The following is a 25,160-nucleotide window of genomic DNA, read 5'->3' as shown; positions in this document are numbered from 1 at the left end:
GGGAAAGATAGTGAGTTTAGCTTTGGACACTGAGTTTGAAATGTTCAAATCCAGTTTGAGATGTCCAATAAGCAACTGGAGATGAGAGACTGGAGATGAGGAACAGACAAAAGACCTGAGAATCATCTTCACAGAGGTGATAATTGAATCCACGGGAGCCAATGAGATCACCAAGTGATAAAGGATAAAGGGAGAAGAGATGCCAGCTGAGGTTTCCTTGGAGGAAACCTACAGTAAGCAGGAGTGACCTGGCTTAGAATCCAGCAAATAAGGAGGGGTCCATCACGTAGAAGGAGAAAAATGAGAGCGGTGTCACAAAAACCTCAAGAGAAGAATGTATCAAGGAGAAGAGAGTGATCAGCAGTTTCAAATGCTGCAGAAGGGTCAAGAAGGATGAGAAATGAGGAAAGGCCACTAGATCTGGCAATTAAGAGATCACTGACTGGTAACTTTGGAGTGGCTTCAGTTGAATAAAGAGGCCAGAAGTCAGTCTGTAGGGAGTTAGCAAGAGAGCGAAGTAGAAGCAGCTATTGAAGACAGCCTTCCCAAGGTTAGCCACCAAAAGGAGAGGGGTGTGTGTGTGTGCGCGCGCAGATATATAGATAGGTAATAAGAGAAGTGAAATTTAACTGGTAAGCCATATGCCTTAAATTCTACAAAGATTGATTTGCAGAATGCAAGACATTTTGTTACAATGTGAAAGATGACTAGGAAGTCCTACCAAACAAAGCACTTTTCAGAAATATTCAGGCTTATAACCGAATAACCGTTACCCTCCAGAGCTCTCTGCTGTGTCCTCACTGAAGATTCCTGAGTCAAGATGAAATGAGTCTAGAAGAAATTCTTCAGAGTACCATGGGATGACACGATTTGGAGTTAGAAGGGATTAGAGAGGCCCTTTCCTTAGAAATAGGGAAATTAGGGCCCAGAAAGACAGAAATATGCACTGCTAGTGAGAAATACCACATTGTTTTTCTAATGTACTAAGGGTTTTGCTTCATTTATGATAGAAGGCATGTGATGTAGTGGAAAAGAGCTCCTGGCTTGGTGTTAGAAGAGACCTGGGTTGAAATACTGCCTCAGAAACTCACTAGCCGTTTAACAGAGATGAGTCAATAAGCCTCAGTTTCTTCCAACATGAAAATGAGGATAATAATACTTGTGGAGCCTCAGAGGATTGCTGTGATATAATGTCTACAAAGGACTTTGTAAACCTTACCACAGACATAATCACTCTTAGTGTATGCTCCCCCAGCAGCATCTCTGGGTGCAGGACACTTAACTGTCACAAGAGAGTTTCATTTCCTAGCTGATGCAGACCATCAGGCCATGTTACTCACCACTCTTTCAAGAATAACATCATTGGAATCAACCAGCAAATCAAACTTGTCCTCCAATTCAGTCACTTTACTCCGGTCCTTAATGTGGCTACGACAGCCTTGGTACTGCATGACCTTACTCATACTAAGGGAACAAGAAAAAGATTTATTCATATTAATAAATTCTTTTTCTTATAAACTGGAGAAGAACACTACAAAGGAAGGTACCCAAGAGGCTTTAACTGTGCTGTGACTTTAACTGTCTGTCATTCTAATAGGAACCCACCAAAACTTGCTAATGGGTCTCAGGCCAAGCCCTGCAATTGCCTGTCAAATGGTCACGTTTCCAGTCATACTTCATGCAGCTGCCAAAATACCCTTCCTAACACATCAGTCAGACTGATACATATTGTCATGCCCAAAAGGTTTCAGCGCCTCTTTCTGGCCCATAGCATCGATACAAACTCCTCTGCCTGGTACCAAGGCCTTCCAATTGGCTCAAACCATCCACACTGGAATGGTGGGTTGTAGAGACATTCTTAGCCAGCTGGGGGTTGGACCAGGCAGCCTCTGAGGCCCTGCCCAAATCTGTAATACCTGTCTACCCTATTTCACATTATTTCCCTTTGTACCATCAACATTCCAGGCTGCACTCTCCCACTTCTGGGCATTTGTCCCGCCTATTCCCTCACGCTTAGAATGCACTCCATTCTAATCAGGGAAGGTGAAACCTTCCCTGAATCTCTGCTTCCAAATTAACATATTCTTTCTTTCCTCAAAAGTTCCCAGATCACTTTGACTTCCTTCTCATCTATTATGTACTTTACTTATCTCTGTATTTACTGTACACCTCCCACAAGACTGCAAATTCCTTTAGGACAGAGACCAAGTTGTTTCCAATCTGTGTATCTCCAGTGCCTTGAATAATCCCTTGCAAGCAGCAGGTGCTTAATAGCCTTGTTAACTGCAGTTCTCCAGTTACAAAATACAAAAGATGGGTGAGATTTCTACAGTGCCTGCTAATTCTATGTGTTTCACAGTTCTAAAGAGACAACAGACACTCTATCTCAGCCTCTTACTCTAGTAATTAGGAAATAGTTTTTCTGACTCTGAGATATAACTGTTAAAAAACAAAACAAAACTATTAAGACCCAGAGCATTATTCATCTATAGATTTCAAAAGTGTTTTAATTTTCCAGATATATTTATAGTAGTTAGTAAACACTAATATTTGAAATTCTATAACTTATATCAGAAGCCAAAATTATGTCAGTGTCTGTTTCCCAGTCCCCTAATTAATCCAAAAAGACAAGCTCAATTTGGGCTCAACAGTCTTCTAAAGGGTAACTCAAAGTTCACAAGGCAACTGAAACGTCCTCATTTTCATGGTCCCCTTCATAATATGGATACAGCTCTGGAGTATAAAACAACAAAACCACAATACACGCCAGAACTTTTCTGGAAAAAAATCTTTACCACCTTTTTTTTTAAAAAATATTTCCATCACTGATAAGAGAAAATGACAATGAGCATTTACCACTGAAGTAACCTCTCTCCTTGTGTTTCACAGAATGCCCGGAAGCCAGGAAAACTTCGGTAAAAATCATACTCATCTCCAGCCTGTGGCAGCCCATTGGAAGCTTTTGTAGCAGCCAGCACAGAGCCAAGAGCAAACTGCCAAAAACAAATAATAATAATAATAGTTGGCATTTATGCAGGTTTGCAAAGCACTTTATATATCTTTTCTGCTACTCACAACAATTCAGGGAGGTAGGTAGACTGGAGGAGGTACAGATAAGGAAACTGAAGAAGACAGGGATGAAGTGACTTGCCCAGGATTACACAGCTAGGAAGGCTGGATGTGAACTCAGGTCTTCTTGATTCAAGGCCCAGTTTCTATTCACTGTGGTGCCACTGAGCTAGCTCCAAACAGTGTGGTATGGTGGAAAAAACACAGGACTTGTAAGGGTAAAATCTGGCTCAGAATCTATGTGACTGCAGACAAACCACCTCATCTCTTGGAGCCTAGTAACATGTGGATAATGATAGCTGCATTGCCGTCTCATATGGTGGTTGTGAAGAAAGCACTTAATAAACCTTTCTGTGGTCCAAACTTGCAACCTGGACAGCCTCTCTACCAATGCAGTTTGCCAACTGTCTATAACTTATATGTAGTCTTAAATATTTGCCTGGGGCACTGAAAGGCTAAGTAATTTGCCCAGGGTCACAGAGCCAGCCTGTGTTAGAGCTAAGACTTGAACCAAGTCCTGAGTCATGCAATTATTATTGTTAATTGTGTAGGAAAGGATCAGGTAGACTTCATGAAAAGGGCAGCATCTAAACCAGGTCCTAAAAGAAGAGAATCTGACATTTGTCGAATACCTAGTAAGTATAAGTTATTGTGTTAGGTATTAGGGAATGTGCAGAGGCACTGCTCTCAAGAAATTTATAATCTAGTGGGAAGAAAGATCCCCTTGTGCATATTATTCTACAAGGAGGGAAACATATAAAGACAAAAGTGTGGTACTACTGAAAGAACTCTGGATCTGCAGTTAAACAGTCTGGGTTTGAACCTCCAAACTGCTTGTTGCTTTCTGGGTGACTCGGGGCAAATTTCCTCTTCTGTAAAATGAGGGAAGAGGAATTGCATTATATCTTAAAAATCCCTTTCAACAACAGATGCTCTAACAATAGTAATCATTTGTAAAACACTTTACAATTAAAAAAATAAAATATGAGCTCATTTGAAAAAGGCATTTCAGGTATTATCCCATTTTACTGTCAGGAAAGTTAGATTTGGAGATGTTACATGACGCATCCAGGTTCATAAATCTAGTGTCTGAGGACAGGATGTGAGCCCAAATCTTCCTGACTCCAAACCCAAGGCTCTATTCTCCATTTCACACTGACTCTCATTCTATGGTGATGAGATACGTCATCAATCAATCAGCATTTATTAAAAGCCTATTATGTCAACTGAAGAATGGTTGAAAATTATGGTATCTGAATATAATGCAATAAAACAGTGCTTAAGAAATGAGGAAAGGGACAAGTCTCAGAGAAACTTGGAGGGACCAACATGAGGTGAGACAGAGTAAAATGAGAAGAACCAGAACAACTTATAAAATAATAATACTGTAAAGACAAACAACTTTAAAAGAACTCTGATGAACACAGTGACCAACCACAATTCCAGAGGCTTCCTGATAAAACATGCTGGCCACCTGCTGACAGAGAGGTGGTGGACTCAAGGTGCATAATGAAACATGCATTTTTTGGATACAGGCAATGAAGGAATTTTTTATGATGGGTATTTGTTACAAGCAGGAAGTGTGTGCTAGAGCCAACTGTACAGGCTCAAAAGAGATGATTGTTCAGTTCTCGGTGTGAGCATTTTTACCTCAGAAATCAGTAAATACCAAAAATTAGGGCTTGGTTTATTGTTTTGTCGATTATCTAGATTCAAGAAAGTGATGGAGAAAATGTTAATAATGCAGATTAAATTTTAAAATTTGTCATGCACTTCCAAGCTGATTGTTAAACATTTGCCAGCACCCTGCTGGTTACAAGAGATTTTTCCTTTTTTTCTTTCAGTGAGGGTCAGGACAGGTGGTAGTATCATCCTACATCTCTTTTGCCTTTTGTGGCTAAACTTCTGGAAAAGTCTGTCTACAACAGGTGCCTCCATTTTCTCCCTTCTCACTCACTTAAACCCTTACGACCTGGCTTCCAACCTTATCATTCCACCACAACTGCTCTCTCCAAAGTCACTGATGATTTCTTAGTCGCCCAAGCCAATGGCCATCTCTCAATCCTCGTTCTCCTTGGCCTCTCTGCAGCCTTTGCCACCGCTGATCGCTCTCCTCTCTGGATTTTCTGGACACTGCTCTCCAGGTTCTCCTCCTACTTCCCTGAGAGCTACTTCAGTCTCTTTTCCTGGATCCTCCTCCAGAACGTGCTCTCTCATACCAGGTATCCCTCAGGTTTTGTCTTGGACCCTTTTCTCTTTTCCTCTATACTAATTCACTTGGTGATCTCATCAACTCCCCCGGATTTCATTATCATCTTTATGCTGATGATTCCTGCCTCAGCCTCTCAGTTGACCTCCAATCTGGAATCTCCAATTGCCTTTCAGACATCTTGAACTGGATGTACAGGAGACATCTTAAATTCAACATGTCCCAAAGGAACTCATTATCTTTTCCCTTAACCTCTCCCCACTCCACTTTCCCTATTCCCCATTCAATCAATGACAGTGACTCCCTATCACCTCTATGATGAAAATATAAAATCTTTTGTTTGGCATTCAAACCCTGGCATACTCTTCATAACCTTGAACTCTCCTACCCTTTGCAATGTTCTTACACCTTACCCTTCTGTACATACTCTCGAATTCAGTGACACTGGCCTCCTGGCTGTTCCCTTGAGCTTGACACACCATCTCCCAACTCCAAGCATTTTCTCTGTTCCCCATGCCTAGAACTCTCTCCCTCTTCATCTATAGATTTCAAAAGTGTCTTAATTCTCCAGATATATTTATAGTAGTTAGTAAATGCTAACGTTTGAAATTCTATAACTTATATCAGAGGCCAAATTATGTGTCCTGGTTTCCTTCAAGTTCCATAGAAAAATCCCAACTCCTTCAAGAAGCCTTTCTTTCTTCATCATCCCCCTTAATTCTAGTGTCTTCTCTCATGATTACCTTTAACTTATCCTTCAATATCTTGTTTGTAGGTAGTTTTCATTTTGTCTCCAAGAGTCCGTGAACTACTTAGAGCAAAGACCATCTTTTGCCTTTCTTTGTATGTCTTAATGCTTAGCACAGTGCCTGTGACAAAGCAGGCACTTAATGTTTACTGGATGAGGAAACTATAAAAAAGCTTACTGTGTGCTAGGCACTGGTGCTAAGTATTAGGAATACAAAGAGAAATAAAACAGCCCTTCCCTTCAAGTGATCAACAAGTATTTCTCAATTATTTATTAGATACCAGGCATTCTACAAAGGCTGCGTGGGGCACAGGTCCCCCACCCCTGGACTAGGGGTCCAAAGAAAAGCAAAACAGCTCCCTGCCCTTGAAGAGCTTACATGCCAACGACAAAGGAAACAAGATGGGCATATACAAATATACTTTTAAAAATATAGAAAATGAATACAATGTTGTTTTGAAAAGGAATGCACTAGGAGCTGGGAAGATGAGGAAAAGCTTCATGTAGGAGGCAAATCAGGAATTCTAAGAGTTGGAGGGAAAGAAGAAAAGTATTCTGGGTATGGAGGACAGGCAAGGCAGAGGCAGGGAGACTGAAGCAGCAGGTAGAACAGAATCACAGATCACAAAGAGCATGGAGGAAGTAAAAGGTAAGACGACAGGAAGGGTAGTCTGTACAAGGCTATGAATGAAAGACTACAGCAGAAACACTGTTGCTTTTGGAATCATAGGTGCTGGGTTTGGTGATTATTATTAGTGTGACCTTAGGCAAATGACTTATCCTCCCTAGCCTCAGTTTCCCCATCTATAAAATGAGAGGGCTGGCCTCTAAGGTCTCTTCCAGGCCTAGATCTAGGCTCCTATAAAGGCACTGGAGTTTCTCACTTGAGACAGAGGGGATTAATAGAAGTGACAGATGAAGGGAGGGAGAGGGATGGACAGAGTAGGTACAGACATGGAGGCTGATAGAGGCGAGATGGATAGAGAGAATACAGAGAGAGAGCGATGGCCTGAGAGGGGACAGGGGATGGATAGAGATGGGGGACATGGGCAGAGGGGGAAGAGGATGGATAGAAAGGAAGAAGGATGGATGGATGGAGGATGGGCAGAGGGGGTGGATGGACAGAGCGGGAGGAGGAACAGAGGGGGATGGACAGAGGGGGAAGAGGACAGATAGAAAGGAAGAAGGATGGATGGATGGAGGGTGGGCAGAGGGGAAGGAGGGACAGAGGGGGAGGAGGAACAGAGGGGGATGGACAGAGGAGGAAGAAGATGGATAGCAAGGAAGATGGATGGATGGATGGAGGATGGGCAGAGGGGGAGGATGGACAGACGGGGAGGAGGGACAGAGGGGGATGGACAGAGGGGGAAGAGGATGGATAGAAAGAGGGTGGGCAGAGGGGGAGGATGGAGAGAGGGGGAGGAGGAAGAGGGGGATGGAGAGAGGGGGAAGAGGATGGATAGAAAAGAAGGATGGATGGATGGAGAGTGGGCAGAGGGGGAGGATGGACAGAGGGGGAGGAGGAACAGAGGGGGATGGACAGAGGGGAAGAGGATGGATAGAAAAGAAGGATGGATGGATGGAGGATGGGCAGAGGGGGAGGATGGACAGAAAGGAAGAAGGACGGATGGATGGGGGGTGGGCAGAGGGGGAGAAGGGACAGAGGGGGATGGATAGAAAGGAAGGATGGATGGATGGATGGAGGGTGGGCAGAGGGGGAGGAGGGATAGAGGGGGATGGACAGAGGGGGAAGAGGATGGATAGCAAGGAAGGATGGATGGATGGGGGTGGGCAGAGGGGGAGGATGGATAGAGGGGGAGAAGGGATAGAGGGGGATGGACAGAGGGGGAAGAGAATAGACAGAAAGGAAGAAGGACGGATGGATGGGGGGTGGGCAGAGGGGGACAGAGAGGGGGGAGTCCCAGCAACAGGCTCCATAAAGAGGGGGCAGATTCTCGGACCGCGGACTGGCCGGGGCGTGTTTCCCTCCTCAGGCGGCACCGGGGGCAGGGCAGGCCCGGCGCAGCCCGGAGGGAGGGGGTGCGGGGAGGGGGGGGGTCGGCCCTTGACGTAGGGGAGGCCCGGGGCAGAGGGCAGGGGCCCTCGGGCCCCCAGGGTCGCGGATCGCTCACCTTCACGAAACTGTCCGCGTCCTTGAACCCCGGCAGCACCATCACTCCACTCGGCTCGGGAGCCGCCGCCGCCGCCTCAGGCCCGGGTCTCGCGGCTCGAACGCTGGGAGCCGCCATCTTCCTGCCCCCCCAACCCCAGAGATCTCGCGAGAGGACGGCGGCGGGGGAGGGCGTGCTCCTGAGCACGCATGCGCAGAGACGCTCCCGCAGCCCAGCCCGTTGCCCGGTACCGACGTGGCTTTGTGAGCAGTGGAGAAGCGTAGGGGCCCGGTTCAGTTAGTCCTGTGGGCCAGCCCCTTCGTTTTACACAGGCGGAAACAGGCCGGAAATGTAACAACGAGTACTAAATCGAAAGGTGGTCATCTAGTCCAGCCTTCCCTCCCCCCTCGTTTTACAGAGGAGGAAACTGAGGCCCAGAGGCGTAGAAGATCGTATGTGGATTTACAGGCAGCCATGTGGATCAGCGGATGGAGCCGAGTTCAGATCCGGTCTCAAACGCTTCACCTCTGTCTGACTCAGTTTCCTCAGCTGTAAAATTGAGGGTAATAATAGCACCTACCTCCCACAGTGGTTGTGAGGATGAAATGAGAGGATATTTGTAAAGAGCTTTGCAAACTTTAAAGCACCATATAAATGCTAGCTGTTTATTATTATTATTGTTATTATTATTATTATTTTGAGATAGTCGTCTAGACCAACTGTGCCCTTTTTTTTACAGATGAGCAAGCTGGGGCCCAAAGGAGGGAAATGACTTACCCAAGGCCACACAGATAGTTCCTGGGATCGTAGAATCCAACAAAGAAAAAAATATTAAGCACCTACTATGTGCTAGGCACCTTGAATACGAAAGAGACAAAAGTCAGTCCCTTAACCAAGGAATTCACAGTTTAATAGGTGAGACAACATGCAAACAAGGGTGTACAAACAAGCTGTATGAAGAATAAGTAGGAAATGATTAATGGAGGGAAGGCACTAGAAATCAGAGGGGTTGGGAAGGTTTCTTGTAGAAGACTCAGTTTTATTTGGCACTTGAAACCAGGGAGGTCAAAAGTCAGATGGGAGGAGGGAGAGTGTACAAGGCATGGGGGACAGCCAGAGAAAATTCCTGAAAAACATCAGGACACCAGTATTACTGGACCAAAGAGTATACATATTGGGGAATAAGGTGTAAGAAGAACAACTAGGTGGCCCAGTGGATAGAGTGCAAGGCCTGGAGTCAGAAAGACCTGAGTTCAAATTGGGCTTTAGACAATAGATGTGTGACCCCGGGCAAGTCACTTCACCCTGTTTGCCTCAGTTTCCTTATCTGTAAAATGAGCTGGAGAAGGAAATGGCAAACCACTCTAGTATCTCTGCCAAGAAAACCCCAAATGGGGTCATGGAGAGTCAGACATGACTGGATAACAACAAAAAGGTGTAAGAAGCCTGGAAAAGTAAGAGGAGGTTAGGATTTAAAGGGCTTTGAATGCCAAACAGAGGAGTTTGTATTGAATCCAGGAGGGTAACAGGGGAGCTGCCTATTGACGAGGAGGGTGACAGACAGGGTCAGCACAGACCTTCGATTTAGGGAAATCACTTGGGCAGCTGAGGATGGATCAGAGTCTGGAGAGGCTGGAGGCTGGGAGACCAATCAGAAAGCATTTGCAATAGTCCAGGCATGAGGTGATGAGGGCCTGCACCAGAGGGCTGCTGAGTGAGTGGAAAGAAGGTGATAAGAGACTTCGTGAACATAGAAATCTGAATGGCCAGCAGATTGGATATGGGAAGTGAGAGCCTGAGAACAGTTAAGGAGGACACAGAGATTGTGACTTGGGGTGACCCAAAGAATCCTGATTTACCTGAGAGTAACAGGGAAGTTTTGGAAGAGAGGAGAGTCTTGGGGAAAGATAATGAGGACTGTGTTGGTAATTTGAGATGCCTATGGCACAGTCAGTTCAAGAAGTCCAAAAATCGGTTGCCAATGATCCCCTACTCAGTAAACTCCATCGACTCCCTGTTGCCTTCAGGATCAAATATAAAATCCTTTGTTTGGTATTCCACACCCTTAATAACTTGCTTTCCCCCTTTAAAAAATATCAATGACTGAGTTTGACAGACTTATCCCTTGTCAGCAATGCAAGGATCTAAGACAACTCCAAAAGGCTCGTGATGGAAAACGTTGCCCACATCCAGAGAAAGAACTCCGGAGTCTGAATGCAGATGGAAGCATGCTATTTATTCTCTCTATTTTTGTTGCTTCTTCTTTCTTGCAGTTCCTCCCATTGGTTCTAATTCTTCTTTACAACATGACTAATGTGAAAATAGGTTTAATATGAATGTATATGTTGAGCCTATATAAATGTACATGCCATCTTGGGGTGGGAAGAGGGGAGAGATGGGGAGAAAATTTGGAATTCAAAAATCTTATGGAAGTGAATGTTGAAAACTAAAAATAAATAAATATTTTTTAAAAAAAATCAAATTTATCAGTTCCAAATTCTCTCCCTCGTCACAAATATGTATTTTTGTATAATATGTATATGTATATTCATGCAAAACAAATATTCAAATTAGCCATGTGAAAAAAAAAAGCACGAAAGAGAAAGAAAGAGAAAAAAATGTGTTCAGTCTGTATTCTGAGTGCATCAGCTCTCTTTCCAGAGGAGGGTGTCCTGCTTGATCATAAGTCCTTTGGAATTGTGGCGGGTCATTGTTTCGATCAGTTGCTAAGCCTTTGCCAGTTAATTATATTGCTGTTAGTGTACACATTGCTCGCTGGTCCTGCTCACTTCATTTTGCATCAGTTCAAGTCTGAAACTATCTTCTTCATTATTTCCTTTATTTATTTATTTTTTTTTTTGTGGTGAGGTAATAGGGTTAAATGACTTGTCCAGGTCACACAGCTAGTAAGGGAGCTCAGAGCTCTATCCACTATGCCACCTAGCTGCCCCTCCTTCATCATTTCTTACAGCTCAGTAGTACTCCATCACAATCATACGCTACAACTTGTTCAAGCCATTCCCCAATTTTGGGCATCCTCTTAGTTTCCAGTTCTTTGCCACCACAAAAAAAAAAGAGATGCCATAAATATTTTTGTACATATGGGTCTTTTCCTTCTTTCTTTGATCTCTTGGGGGTATAGACCTACTTTTTTTTTTTAAGGATACAAACAGGCAGTTTTTTATTATAATTATCTTTCGGCAATTGGGGTTAAGTGACTTGCCCAGGGTCACACAGCTAGTAAGTGTCAAGTGTTTGGTCTGAGGCCACATTTCAACTCAGGTCCTCCTGACTTCAGGGGCGGTGCTCTATCCACTACGATATCTAGATGCCCCTTTGGGTCAAACTTTCTAATGTTACACTTTAAACCGCACTGGTTACTATGTGATGCAGTGACAATTGCCTCCTTGCTGTTCTTTGGACAAGACACTCTGTCTCCTCACTTCAAGCATTTTCCCTGGCTGTTCCCCATGCCTTGAAAACTCTCCTTTCTCATTGCCACCTCCTGGCTTCCTTTCAAGTCCCAGCTAAAATCCTGCCTTCCACAGGAAGCCTTTTCCAATTCCTCTTGAATCTGTGCCTTCCCTCTGTTGATGATTTCCAGTTTATTTGGCATACAGCTTGCTTGTTTGCATGCTGTCCCCTCTCTTAAAGAGTCTTTCACCTTTTCTTTGTATCACTTGTGCTTAGCACAGTGCCTGGCACTTGGTAGGTGCTAAATAAATGTCTGTGGGCTGACTGACTGGTGAGAGACTGCAGCTCTGTAGAGAGGTTTAGATGGTACAAATAGATCAGAGATTCATCTGCATAGAGAAGATAATTAAATCCGTGGCAGTGATGAGACCATCAGATAGACAGAAAAGAGGAGAGGGCCCAGGACAAAGCCTTGGAGTCATCCATGGTTAGGGGGCGTTGATCTGGATGAAGAGCCAGCAAAGGTGGTCAGACAGCGTGGAGGAGAATCAGAAGAGAGTCAAGTGGGTCCATTTTGGGCAGAGTGGGTCCAGAATTTTGTAGTGGATCCAGTTAGCACTGTTTTCTGATTGGAGGCAAGCTGGTCAGTGATGGCAAGATGTCGATGTGATCATCTCTTTGTAGTGGAGATGGAATGGAGGAATAGTTCAAGGGAACTGGGGAGTCTGGGCATTGGATGGAGTATCAGTGTGTATGTTGAAGTCCTCTGCAAGTGTTGGTGTTGTGCTCTACAGCATTGGTGTCAGGTTCAGATAGAAACAGGGGCTGCTAAATAGTATACAAGGATCCCTGTGTGCTGCATAAGTGGGCTGCATATTGATTTCAGAAGACCATATATTAATATCACCTATGTTTTGTTGTATTTTTTTTATTTAAAAAATAGTTCCTAATTAAATTTTAATCTGGTTTGGGTGTGCTTGGGAGTGCAGCCCCAGAAGTGATGGGGGAGACCTAAGACCTGGTGTTGGGGGAGGCCTGGGTTTAAATCTAGCTTTGGTCACTTACTAGCTGTTGAGCCATAGGCTCTGTATTTGACACCTCTATCCCAAAGCAGGCAGGAACAGGTAGAAGTATGGTCCAGGAGAGTCCAGTTAGGAGGCAGGAGGTAGGAGAGGTGGACCTCTGGAGCGTTGCTGAAGGCCCCAGATCACGGAGGCTGAATAGGGGTTATTTGTGAGCGGAGATAATTCATCCCTCATGTCACTAGATCATGAAATCAAGCTGGGTGCGGTGGTGCAGGCCTGTAGTTTCTGCTGCTGGGAAGGCTAGGGTTGGTGGATTGATGGATTTGGGGAGTTCTAAGCTGTAGTTGAGTTAGAGGTGATGTCCCCCACTGGATCCCTCTGTGGTGAGCCCCTGGGAGCAAAGGGCCACCAGGCTGCCTAAGGATGGGCCTAGGTCAGGAAAAAGGGAGCAGGGGGGCAGCTAGGTGGCACAGTGGATAGAGCTCCGGCCTTGGAGTCAGGAGGACCTGAGTTCAAATTCAACCTCAAAAACTTGACACTTAACTTAGCCGTGTGACCCTGGGCAAGTCACTTAACCCTGATTGCCTCACCAAAAAGAAAACAAAAAATCTGACCTAAAACCTGTATAGGTGCCCCGGAGAGCAAAACCTCCAAATCTCTCACATACTAAAGGAAGGGCTCCACTACATTAACTCACATTTATATTTTGTGGAGTGATCCTTCCCCTGCTTTCCCCCCCAGCCTTTTCTCTTTTACTCCCTTCCTTTTAGCTGTGTTTCCCCTTCTTTTTCTGAATTCCCCTTATCAAACATAAAGAGTTGCCTAAAGTCATTTTATATTGCACTCTGAGGGGGACATTTGAAAAATTAGGACATGTACTGGGGGTGCAGCTAGGTGGTACAGTGGATAGAGCACTGGCCCTGAAGTCAGGACGACCTGAGTTCAAATCCTGACCTCAGACCAAACACTTGACACTAGCTGTGTGACCCTGGGCAAGTCACTTAACCCCAGTTGCCTTAAAAAAAAAAAAAGGACATGTACTGGAGGTGTAGTGGGGATGATGAGCTTGGAGGCAAGGTCAGGGAATGGGCACTCTGTTTGGGGGCCCCTGGGGCCTGGTGGAAACACTGGATGATCCTGGAGATCTCAGACCCCCACCAGAAATCATCAAGAGTTAAAATAAGGGTCTGCAATGTGCGGTGAGGGGCCTGGGGTGACACCTCCCCCCCCCCCAATGCCCCTGGGAAATGACTGTTCTGGATCAATCATACTGCCCCAGGCAGCTTGTTCCAGGTTGTCTGGCTGGCGAAAAGGCCCTCTTTAAAAGTGAACCAGGAAAATCCATAAAGAAAGGCATTCAGGGGAACCCTAGCCACTAGGGGTGGGAAGTCTGGAACTCCATTCAGTGAATACATGCTAATCCATAATGAGAATATGTAATCCTTTTCCATCACCCCAAGTTTGGGGCAGGAGATCAGATTCTCAAATGGGATGGGAGGGGTGGGCTGAGCCATTTCTGATAAATTGCAAATTATTGCTTGGAATGTATTCATGTCCTTAGGTTACAAGGTATTAAAAGGAAAACTGGGAGCTGGAGATTCCAGGCAAATCCCTATCAAAGGCATGTTAAGAAGGGACTGAAAGGGATAGGGTTTGGAGCACCATCTGGTGGCATACACAGAGATAGCACCCTGAGTAGCCAGCTTGCTCCATCACCTGGGAGCCACATAAAGTCTTGTGTGCCCCTCTTCCCTTTCCTCAGATAGAAAGGGGGGGGGGGCATGGAACTATATTTAAATTCCTTGTGGGCTGCATATTGACTTAGAAAACCATGTATTATCTGTGTTTTCTTTCATTTTTATTTATTTTGTTAAGTATTTCCATTTTCACCTAGTTCTGGCTGTCCTCAGGAATTGGTGGGTGGAGGCCCCTACTCTACATTATCCTTTATTCTCCCTCTTGCTCCTTTATAAGACAGAGTTGACTGTTCTCTGCCATTGTCAGTCCTTATACTTTTGCCCTTAATCCTGTCTTGTTGTGTGTGAGTGGGTGAGCCTCTTAGACCATTCACTCTTTCATCTTCCATCTTGACCCATTGGCTGCTCCTTTGCTGATTGCAAAGATGTTTGGGGCCTCCCCATCCTTGGGAAATTTTCATCTGACCCTGCCATCTTCTCAGGCTGTTATGCTCTTTCAATTCTTTCTTTCACAACTAACTCCTAGAAAAAGGTATCCACAGGAAGGCCCGACCTGTCACCCCTCTACCGGTGGCTCTGTTCAGTTGCCCGGGTCCTCCCCAGCCATGCTGCATAGAAACACCTGGAGATCACATGACTGTTGGCCTTGGAAGCTTGAGGGATTCTATACCCAAGGAAGCCTAGGGGTTGAGGCATGGTGGTGAAAGGGAGTGAGAGGGCCTTGGAACCTAGAATGCCGACCCCCGCCTTCCTAGCCCCCCAGGGCAGCCCTGGAAGTCATTAATCTTCTCATTACAGAGCAGATAGTGCTCGGAAGTTTCGTTACACTTGTCAGTGAGCTCTGATCCTCTGACTGTATCATTTGGCATTAAATAGCTTGGAAACCACACCAGACACTTGGTTAAGATGGCATCCAGCTTAGACCCAGATCAAGGGGCCCACCTGAGACCTTCAGAGCACCAGAGCTTGGGCTAGGGGTGCCCACAGAAGGCACTTTGGGTGTGGCGCTGGCCCCAGCTCCAGTGTGGCCAGGTTGGGCCTGCTTTTAAGCAGTTTCCTGGACAGCTCTGGCTGGCCAAACTCCTGGCCTGGCTCCGGCTATCATCAGGGGGCTTTAGGCTTGTTCTGCCTTAGCCAGGGCTTGTCTCTGAGGCCTGGTCTCCACCTCAGGCTGCTCAACCCATCTGACACCATTGGCCACTTCTATTTCGGAAGGAATCTGCCCTTTTTGGTCCTTTGCTATGGTTTTCTCCTGGATCTTCTGCCTGGTGGCTCCTTCTCGGTCCAATTTATCTATGTAAGCAGGGATGCTCCTTGAGGCTGTGTGCTGGGCCTGCTTCATCTAGTCTCTCCTGGCATTCTCTGCTTATACAGCAGTCCGATCTGTATAGCCAGCTCTAACTTGTTCCTTGAACCCCAGCCTGGCGTAGCTTCCTTCTAACTCAGATCTGCTTCTGAGGCTCAGCTCCTTCCCCGATGACCCCCTCCTTCCTCAGGAACCAGCCCAAACCAGCCATTCTCACTTCTTTCTCCACCTTACTCCTGACCCTCAAGGCTTTTCCACATCTGCTCAGGTTCCCTTTCAAGGTAGCCATTCTCCACCCCAAATGCTCCCTCCTCCAGAACTTCTGCATTTGAAGATGGTCACACTCACTTCTAACCTAGATAACTGCACCCTCCCCACCATCCCCCTTCAGCTCCCTTTTATTGGTTGTCTTTCCCTATTCACAATAAATCTTGAGGGAAGGGACTGTTTTTCTTTTCCTTGTATTTATATTGTGAGCACCTAGCACAGAGAGTGCTTATCTATCTATCTACCTATTCGTCCATCCACCCACCCACTTGGATGTCAACTGCCATCTTGAATAAAACAAACATGTCTGAAATAGAACTCATCTTACAGATCTATTCCTTCTGTCACCATCCTTGTTTCTCTGGAGGGCACCAAGGCTCACAACCTTGGAATCGCCAACTCTTCTACCTCCCTCCCCTGACACCCCATCTGTCATCCAGTCTTGACTTCCTCAATCTCTTGCAACCATCCCCTTCTTTCCACACCTTCTCCCCTTTTTCGGGCCCCCATTGCCTCTTGATGGATTATTCTAACACCCTAATTATTTTTCCATCTCCCCTCTCTAATCCACTGCGGCACAGGAGGTCCAGATCTGACCCTGTCACTCCAGGGGCTTTCAGCATAATGTGCATACTCCTCAGCCTAGCCTTTAGAGTTTTCTGGAATCTGGTTCCAACCTGCCTTTCCAGACTTACTTCACATGACTTCCAATTTACACCTCTGCTCAAATTACCTTCTATTTACTTATCTTTGTATAGGTGGTATCCTCTCAGAGAATGCAAGCTCCTGGAGGACAGGGCCTTGCCCGTCTTGCCCTCACATCCAACACCCCTTACATATGAGTGTGCTTAATAAGTACTGAGTGGAACCATCTTGGGCAAGGCATTCCTTTCTGGGCCTCATTCTCCTCGTTTGTTGCTAGGCCCTTTCTCCTATGTTACCGTATTTCAGTAGTTAAATGTGGATTAGATGAGCTTATTTTCCAGAACGAGTGTCTGATGAGAATGTATTTCGGCTGCCTCTCCCCATGTTCCCTCCATTCCATTACGATCAGGAATAAGAAGCTACTTGAAGGTCTTTTATAGCATTTCGGTGTTTATTGGCACAAAAGTTTTTGTTCAGATACATCATGGCCTCTAGACATGGCTATACTTTATACTTTGTGCACTTCCTCTTATATTGACTCATAATTCCTTCTTTGCCTCAGAACTTTCCTCCCTCCGTCTGACACCCATCACCATTTTATGGCATGCCACCTTCTTCTTCATACCGCCTCTGCTCTGACCAAGGACCACTCAGGTCTCACTGGCAGTTCCCGATCCTGCGCTGTGACTGAGCCGGGAGGGCAAGGGTAGCGCTGTCTCCCCGGCAGAGGCCCCGCGTCAGGCCCCACACCAGGGCCTTGAGGGTGGTGACTGACAGCGCGGCGTCCCTGGGCTGGGCCAGGGAGGAGGCACTGGCAGGCTCTTGGTCCATCTTCCCTCCCTGTAACTGACTGTGCCGAGTCTGCCAGGATCGGGCTGACAGGGCTGTTCTTTCACTGGAAAATGTTAGGATGAGTTTCTTTGTGAGTTAAGTCAAAACCCGTATTTCTACAGTTATGGACCATGTGACCCCAAAGACCAAGTGCTTTGTTTAGGTGTTGGTGTGTTCCTCTTCCCTGTCCTGGGAACCACGTCAAGTCTTGTGTTTCTGACAAAGTCTGTCTTCAACAGCAGCTCTGCGGTGGGCTCAAGCCAACCTTTAATGTACAGCAGTTCTCTTCATTTACATTGCAAACTATCTGACAAGGCTCTCTGGCCATTGTTTTGTTTTGTGGAAGTGTACATGGGAGGACAAAAGCCTCCAGGGGAGAATCATGGGCATCCTGGGGCCTCCAGTTACCAGAAAGGACACCTGAGAAGACAAAGACCAGCCTTTAATAATGCAGGCTTTTTCAAAACTTAAAGAGAAGAAACTGAAATAAGAAAGATCAAGGTCTGGCAGTCCCTGGGGCACTCCCTGCATTCCCCCTAACTAATAGTGTGGGACGTGCCATCAGCAGCAGTCAAGGACTCAGGCCTCCTCTGCATCCCAGAAGAACATTGAACTGTTAGCCCCTTCCTCAATTTCCCGCCTCGAAGCATGCCTGGGGCGATGATCCAGGCACGGTCCTTGAGGTCACAATTACAGATCACAGGCTGCACTTTCCCAGTCTCCCCTGCTGTCATTTCTCTGCTCTCCTCTTCCACCCCTTCTGTCTCCAATGGATGGTAAAAGGACAACCAATTCCTTCAAAACATTTTCCCTTTCCTATTTTAACTGAGGGTTTGCTTTCTCAATTGGTGTTTGTTATTATTCTGCTTTGTCTATGTGAGCTGAGAAAGTCTAAGTCTGTTGCAATTATGGGGCTTCAAAAGAAGTCAAGGTTCCTGGCCCCTGGTGCCTACGTGAATGGAACCGTGTGCACTGACTTTCCCCCGCATTTTTAGCCCATCCCCAAAACTCCTTGGTGCTTTTGTGGGGGGTCAGCACCATCCCTGCCCACCCGCCCGCCTCCACGTTGCCTCCTCCCCAAGTGGCTCGGGAAGGCTTACCAGCCGATGTAGCACTGGCAGAGGTTCTCATGGGACGTGGCCTGCTTGATGAGTAGCTCAACTTGGGTGGGCACGTCCAAAGTTTCGTCGTGAGAAAAATCTCGACCTGGAGAGCAGGAACAAGAAAGCTTTGCTAACACTGGGTTAACAAAGCACTCAAGCACCTTCCCATCCCTCGTCTAGCCCTCTTGTTTCCTTACCCATAGGAGATCTTTCCTGGGCGGGTGTGAAACATGCCAGAGCTGGTTATTTTCCAGCTTCCTTGAGAGAACAGCTAGTACAGTCTCACAGCAAGAGGGATAAAACTGGTTGTAGGGACACATCCTTGGTCACCACAGGGTACTTTGTCTTCAACATCACTGAGGCTCGTGTCATGAATGTGAATTAATGTGGAGGATCTAGAGTTTCTTCAGCTGTGAATTCCCAAAGTGGGGTCTCCCTCTACCAGAGCTGATCAGAACTTACATATGATGAAGGAAGTGGCCTGAGGCACACAGAGGTTCAGTGACTTGACCATGGTCACACAACGATTAGGTGTTGGAGGCGGGATCAGATTTTGTTGCTGTTTAGTTATTTTTCAGGCATGTCCGACTCTTTGTGACCCCACTGGGGGTTTTCTTGGCAAAGATATTGGAGTGATTTGCCATTTCCTTCTCTAGCTCATTTTACAGATGAGGAAACTGAGGCAAACACAGCGAAGTGACTTGCCCAGGGTCACCCAGCCAGTAAATGTATGAGGCCACATTTGAACTCAGGTCCTCTGGACTCCAGGCCCAGCACTCTGCACTATGGCACCACCTTGCTGCCCTGGGATCAGAACGTAGGTGTTTCTGCCTCCAAGCCCAGAACTCTATCCACTGAGCCATATTTATAATATATCTTATGGTCATCTATTTTTAGATCTACTGATCTGTAGCCCACAGATGGGCTAGCGTAAGCAAGTAAGTAAAATCTTCCATTTGAGGTCTACTTGCCTTTTCTCTGTAATTTCAAACAGAATTTACATGGGTAGTGAACACATGGGCTGATGGGCTAGCGGCCCTTCATGTTGCTAAAGCTCAAGTAAAAGAATCTTATGTGCCTCAATTAAAGCTATATTCCTATGACCTTGACTTGTACTACTGGTACAGGTCATCAACAAGAGAGGCCTGAAAGCCTCCATAAGTGCTGACCTCAGAGAAACAGCACCATCTAATTAATTAGCTAATTGGCAGTAAAAGCCTAGGCCCTAACAACAAGCCTGAAAATCATGCCAACCACCTACTTAGAGAAATGAAATGCATTCTACGAAGTTTACGTTCCTTCCAAGTAAACACAAACACATACTCACCAGTGAGTTTATCTCGAACCCTGTTAATAATCTGAATAGCCTTCTTATTTAGGGCCTCTGGTTTCACCAAACCATCCCCGACTGAAAGACAAAAAGGAGAAAAAGCAATGCTCAGAGGCCTGTCAGATGAGAGCTTTTCATGTGGGTGCGCTAAATTGGCTTTGTTGTTCACCTCTGTCAGCAGAAGACAGGGAGAAGCTTGAGACCTTCCTCCTCCTCCTCCCCAGGACTGGCCCCTTCTGCTGACCTCCCCAGGCAGCACACCCACACATGCACTCTTTCCATTAGACCTCAAGATCTAAGACACCCATGGTTAGACTTACTAAAAGAATGGATGGATTCAGGCACCGTGGTCCCTGTTTTCTTATGGGCAGTCTCCCCAAGCTCCATGCTGTCCAATAATTCTATGGGAAACGAAAGAGAAAAAAAAGGAAATCATGCCCTCTGGATATGGTTGTGTTATAAGGTCCTGACCAAACCCTCCTCAGCTCCAATCAGTTCAACAGATATCTATTCAGTTACATACTGTGCACAGAACAATGGGCTGGGGAGATAGGAAATTTAGATGAGACACGGTCCCTACCTACCAGTTGTTACAGTCACCTTAGGCATGAAGAATAGAATATTTAGTCAAACAAAAAAGAGGCTAAGAAAATAGCAGGAGATATACTAGGACAGAAAAACATAAATACCTTTTAGACTATTGCTAAGAGATGTCACTGATATGACTTATTCAGAAATAGTCTTCAGTCCATCAAGCAAAATGAATTTGTCAGAAAGTCTCAAGCTACACAATGGGGATCAGAGAGATGTGGAGCTGGGAAGACCCAGGTTCAAATCTGAAGGCAGATGTTTGCCATTTTAACATCTCTGAACCTTACTTTCTTGTCTGTAAAGTGGGGATAAGAACACCCACCTCCCAGGGGTTGATGTGAGGTGGAAAGTATTTTGCCAAACTTAAAGTGTGGCTAGAAATGAGGGCTATTGTCAGAAGCATCCCATCTACCAGTGCTACACATGTCACCTACCACGTACTTATTTCACTGACTGGGAACCCAGCTCAGAATTCAGAGCACTACATTTCTATGAGGCAGGAGAGTTCTTGAATTTTGGAGGTCACATCTGAATGATTAAGTCGCCAGCAGAAAAGAATGTGAATTGTGTGGAATTACCCAAGTAAGATATTATGTGTCTCAGATAGAAAGGATTTTTTAAAAATTGGGAATAGGGACTGGACCTGTGATTTCATTGGAAGAGGGAACTCCCAGGTTCCTCTTGTGAGGAACAACTAGGTGATGCAGTATCTAGAATTCTGGGCCTGGAGTCAGGAAGACCCGAGTTCAAATCCTGCCTCAGACACTTACTAGGTGTGTGACTCTGAGCAAATCAATAACCTCTGCTTGCCTCAGTTTCCTCATCTATAAAATGGAGATGATAATGGCACCTACCTGCCAAGGTTGTTGTGAGGATTAAAGGAGATAAAAGTTGTCAAGTGTTGAGCACAGTGCCTGGCACAAGGGAGGTGCTATGGAAATGCTTATCCCCTTCCCTGTCCCCTGGCTGCTGCCATCACAGGCACTCTGTGGGAGGTCACAGTGCCAAGGCCAACCAGAGGAGGACTTCTCAGGAGGAAAATGTCCTCTGTCAATCTGCTTCAGAAAAGATACCAAGCCCCCTGGATGTGCAGGGTGCTGGGGAGCCCCCAAAGGGCTTCGAATTTAGCAGAGACAGAGGGCACCGCCACAAGGCAGAACGGGCCAGGTTCAGAGACGTCCAGATAAGACACTATGACAGACTGGAGGAGGTGCTTTGGTTTGGGAGAACAGGGAAGGCATCAAGGAGAAGGGTGTACTTGAGCTCTGCCTTGAAGGGAGGGAGGAACTTCACTACGTGGAGATGGACACAGAAGGAGGCTGGTGTGAGGAAAAGCATGGAAAGGACAGGGCAAGGACAGGGAAAAGGAAGTGGTCTAGTTTGGTTGGAAAGAAGCTTACAGGAAAGGAAATACAAAGGTGGGACTGGGACAAATTGTGGAGGGCCTTGAAGGTCAATCAATAAGTATATATCAGGTGCCTACTGTATACTGAGCACTGTGTTCACACTAGCAATATAAATACAAAAGGAAAAAGTCCCTGCCCTTGAAGAGCTTATATTCTGTTAGGAATGTGGGGAAAGGAGTTTAATATTTTATTCATCAGGTGGGGTGGGTGGTGGGGGGATGGAGGGCCAAGAAAGACATGTGAGTAGAGCAAAGCCTTGATCAGAGCAGGGCACCAGGAAGGAACCATGCAGGTTTCTGTACTGTGAAGGATAACCTGGGGAGGGAACAGGGGATGGAAGGGGACCAGCGAGGTGATCAACGTGGAGAGGGCATGGGTGAGACACAGAGGAGAAAGAGTCTGCGAGCCTCAGCAGCTGTTCAGCGACGGGAAGAGTCAAAGCCTCTGCAAGTCTACTCCAAGGACGGTGGCCCCCTCATGAGAGGACGCGCACATTCTGGGGAGACGAGTGCAGCGTTAGACACGTTGAGTCTGGGGGGCCGGGGATGTGTGGGCATGCTGGAGAGGCCTGGCAGCGGATCCCAAGCACTGGCTGTCACTCAGGTTTAATTATTATCAGTCATCTTTTAGGGAACAGAGTGGGTCATGGCAGAAAATCTGAGGCTGGAATGCTCCATTACACAACTTCAAGTTTTCAGTGCTGGGCACAAGAGCATTCCATAAATACTTGTTCATTCAGTCAATCAAAAACTATTTATCAAGCATCTACTATGTTCCACAATTGCTGACTATGTGTTAACTCCCTAGAGTGGGTGATGAGGGTCTCATCACCTCCAGAGGAATGTCATATTTTAAATGATTCTTAGAAAATTAAGGGGGGGGGGTGGAGGGACATACAGCCAAGATGTAAAAGCAGGGACCTGCTTGAGATCTCCCAATTTCCCCTCCAAACAACTTTAAAATAATGCCTCAAAATGAATCTTGGAGTGGCAGAACCAACAAAGGGATGAATGGGAATGGGGTGAAATAATTTTCCAGCCCAAGACAGCTTAGAGGGTTGGCCGAAGGTCTGTCTCACCGGGATGAGGGTGGAGCACAGTCCAGCGTAGGCGCAGGCTGCACCCCAGCACACCAGCAGCAGGCCGTGGGGCAACGGATCGGCAGCAGTGGCTTCCAAAGCTCTCGTCCCACAGATGGCCAGGGGCTCAGACAACCAGTGAGAAGGACACTTCCGGGGACCCTCTGCTGGCACTGGGTGCAGGACTCAGTTGCGTTGCCCCTACACAGTCCAGCTCACCGTTTCAGGGTGAGGAGGAGCATTAGTACATTAGAGCCTGTGACTGCAAGGGAGTGGGGAGGATGAAAAGAGTGCTTGCGGTTGCTCACAGACCACAGCACAAGCCAGGAAAGCAGTGACCACACCTTTCCTCAGATTATACCACATTGGAAGAACCTTATACACACTCCAGAACTAGCTCTGAAAACAGCAACACGAGAAACCTGAAGCTTGGGACAGTGACCCCTCCACCTGGGGAGCACAGCTCAACTTTAACATAAAATTAAAAGTCAAGAAATAGGCTGGAAAAATGAACAACAAAGACCAAAATGTACAGAAATTACTGAAGAGAAGAACGCCTTAAAAATTAGAACTGGCCAAATGGAAAAGGAGGTATAAAAGCTCACTAAAATAAAAATAATTCCCTAAAAATTAGAATTGGGCAAGTGGAAGCTAATGACTTTATGAGACATTAAGAAACAATTTTAAAAAATCAAAACAATGAATAAAGAGAAGAAAGTGTGAAATATCTCCTTGGAAAAACAACTGTCCTGAAAACAGATTGAAGAGAGATAATTTAAGAATTATTGGATTACCTGAAAGCCATGATAAAAGAGCCGAGACATCATATTTCAAGAAATTATCAAGGAAAATTCCCCTGATATCTTAGAACCAGAGGGTAAAATAGAAATTGAAAGAATCCACCAAACATCTCCTGAAAGAGATCCCAAGATGAAAATACACATGAATATTATATCCAAATCCCAGAGCTCTCAGGTGAAGGAGAAGAAATTGCAAGCAGCCAGAAAGAAATAATTCAAATATCACAGACCACACTCAGGGTTATACAAGATTTAGTAGCTTTTATACGAATGGATCAGAGGGTTTGGAATATGGTACTGCAGACAGCAAAGCAGCTAGGAATTGCAACCAAGAATAACCTACCCAGCAAAACTGAGTATGATCTTCAGGAGAAAACAATGGATATTCAATGAAATAGAGGACTTTTAAGCATTCCTGCTGAAAAGACCAGAGCTGAATAGAAAATCTGACTTTCAAATACAAGACTCAAGAGAAGCATAAAAAGATAAACAGGAAGAGAGAAATCCTAAGGGATTCAATAATGTTAAACTGTTTACATTCCTACATGGGAAACTGAGATTGCAACTCCTAAGAACTTCATCATTATTAAGGCAATTAGAAGGAGTATACATAGACAGGGGGCACAGGCGTAAGTTGACTATGATGAAATGTTATCTAAGAAAAAAAAATAAAGGGGTGAGAAAGAGGGATGCAATGGGAGAAAGGGGCAGGAAGAGAGAAAATATCTCACGTGGAAGAGGCACAAAAGAACTTTTACAGTGGAGGGGAAGATGGGGGTAGGTGGGTTGGTGGACAACACATGAACCTTACTCTCATCAGAATTAGCTCAAAGAGAGAATAACATACATACTCAGTAACATATATACTCAGACAAGATATAGAGATCTATCTTGGCCTACAGGGAAGTAGGAGGGAAAGAGGATATGAGAGGGGATGTACTGATAGAAGGGAGAGTGGACTGGGGGAGGCAGTGGTTGGAAGCAAAACACTTCTGAGGAGGGACAGGGTGAAAGAAGAGAGAGAGAGAGAGAGAAAAGGATAACAGGGGAAAAATAGGATGGAGGAAAATACACAGTAGTCATAATTGTGAAAAAATTTTTACAGCAAGTTTCTCTGATAAAGGCCTCATTTTTCAAATATGTAGACAACTAAGTCAAATTTATAACACAAGTCATTCCCCAATTGATAAATTGTCAAAGGATATGAACAGGCAGTTTTCAGATGAAGAAATCAAAGGTATTTATAGTCATATGAAAAAATGTTCTACGTCACTATTGATTAAAGAAATACAAATTACAACAACTCTGAGGTACCACCTCATACCTATCAGATTGGCCAACATGACAGAAAAGAAAATGACAGATTTTGGAGGGAATGTGAGCAAACTGGGACACTAACGAACTCTTGGTGGAGTTGTGAACTGATCCAACCATTCTGGAGAACAATTTGGAACTATGCCCAAGGGGTTATCTAACTGTGCATCCCTTTGACCCAGGAATATCACTACTAGGTCTATCTCCCAAAGAGAT

General features: G+C 45.5%; 2 protein-coding genes across 4 annotated transcripts in view; both read right to left on the bottom strand.

The window, feature by feature from the left end:
* The window catches only part of EXOSC10 (exosome component 10), a 42,487-nt gene extending 34,188 nt beyond the window's left edge, over positions 1–8,299 (bottom strand). For 2 of the 3 annotated variants that reach the window (XM_020973976.1, XM_020973981.1), the window contains exons 1-3: positions 8,159–8,299; positions 2,857–2,993; positions 1,341–1,464 (exon numbers count right to left, since the gene is read on the bottom strand). In XM_020973976.1, coding sequence (XP_020829635.1) covers positions 1,341–1,464; positions 2,857–2,993; positions 8,159–8,275 — 378 coding nt within the window. In that variant the 5' untranslated portion in view covers positions 8,276–8,299. The remainder of the gene's footprint in view (positions 1–1,340; positions 1,465–2,856; positions 2,994–8,158) is intronic. The other variant, XM_020973992.1, reaches the window with a different exon arrangement.
* An 8,622-nt stretch (positions 8,300–16,921) lies between these two features.
* The window catches only part of MTOR (mechanistic target of rapamycin kinase), a 118,197-nt gene continuing 109,958 nt past the window's right edge, over positions 16,922–25,160 (bottom strand). The window contains 4 exon segments of the mRNA XM_020973950.2: positions 16,922–17,742; positions 18,423–18,528; positions 19,753–19,833; positions 20,076–20,156. Of these exon segments, the coding sequence (XP_020829609.1) occupies positions 17,727–17,742; positions 18,423–18,528; positions 19,753–19,833; positions 20,076–20,156 (284 nt within the window). The 3' untranslated portion in view covers positions 16,922–17,726.

Source organism: Phascolarctos cinereus, unplaced genomic scaffold (genome assembly GCF_003287225.1).
Source record: "Phascolarctos cinereus isolate Bilbo 61053 unplaced genomic scaffold, phaCin_HiC Scaffold_726;HRSCAF=1367, whole genome shotgun sequence".
Classification (NCBI taxonomy): domain Eukaryota; kingdom Metazoa; phylum Chordata; class Mammalia; order Diprotodontia; family Phascolarctidae; genus Phascolarctos; species Phascolarctos cinereus.
This window is presented reverse-complemented; position numbering and strand designations above follow the sequence as displayed.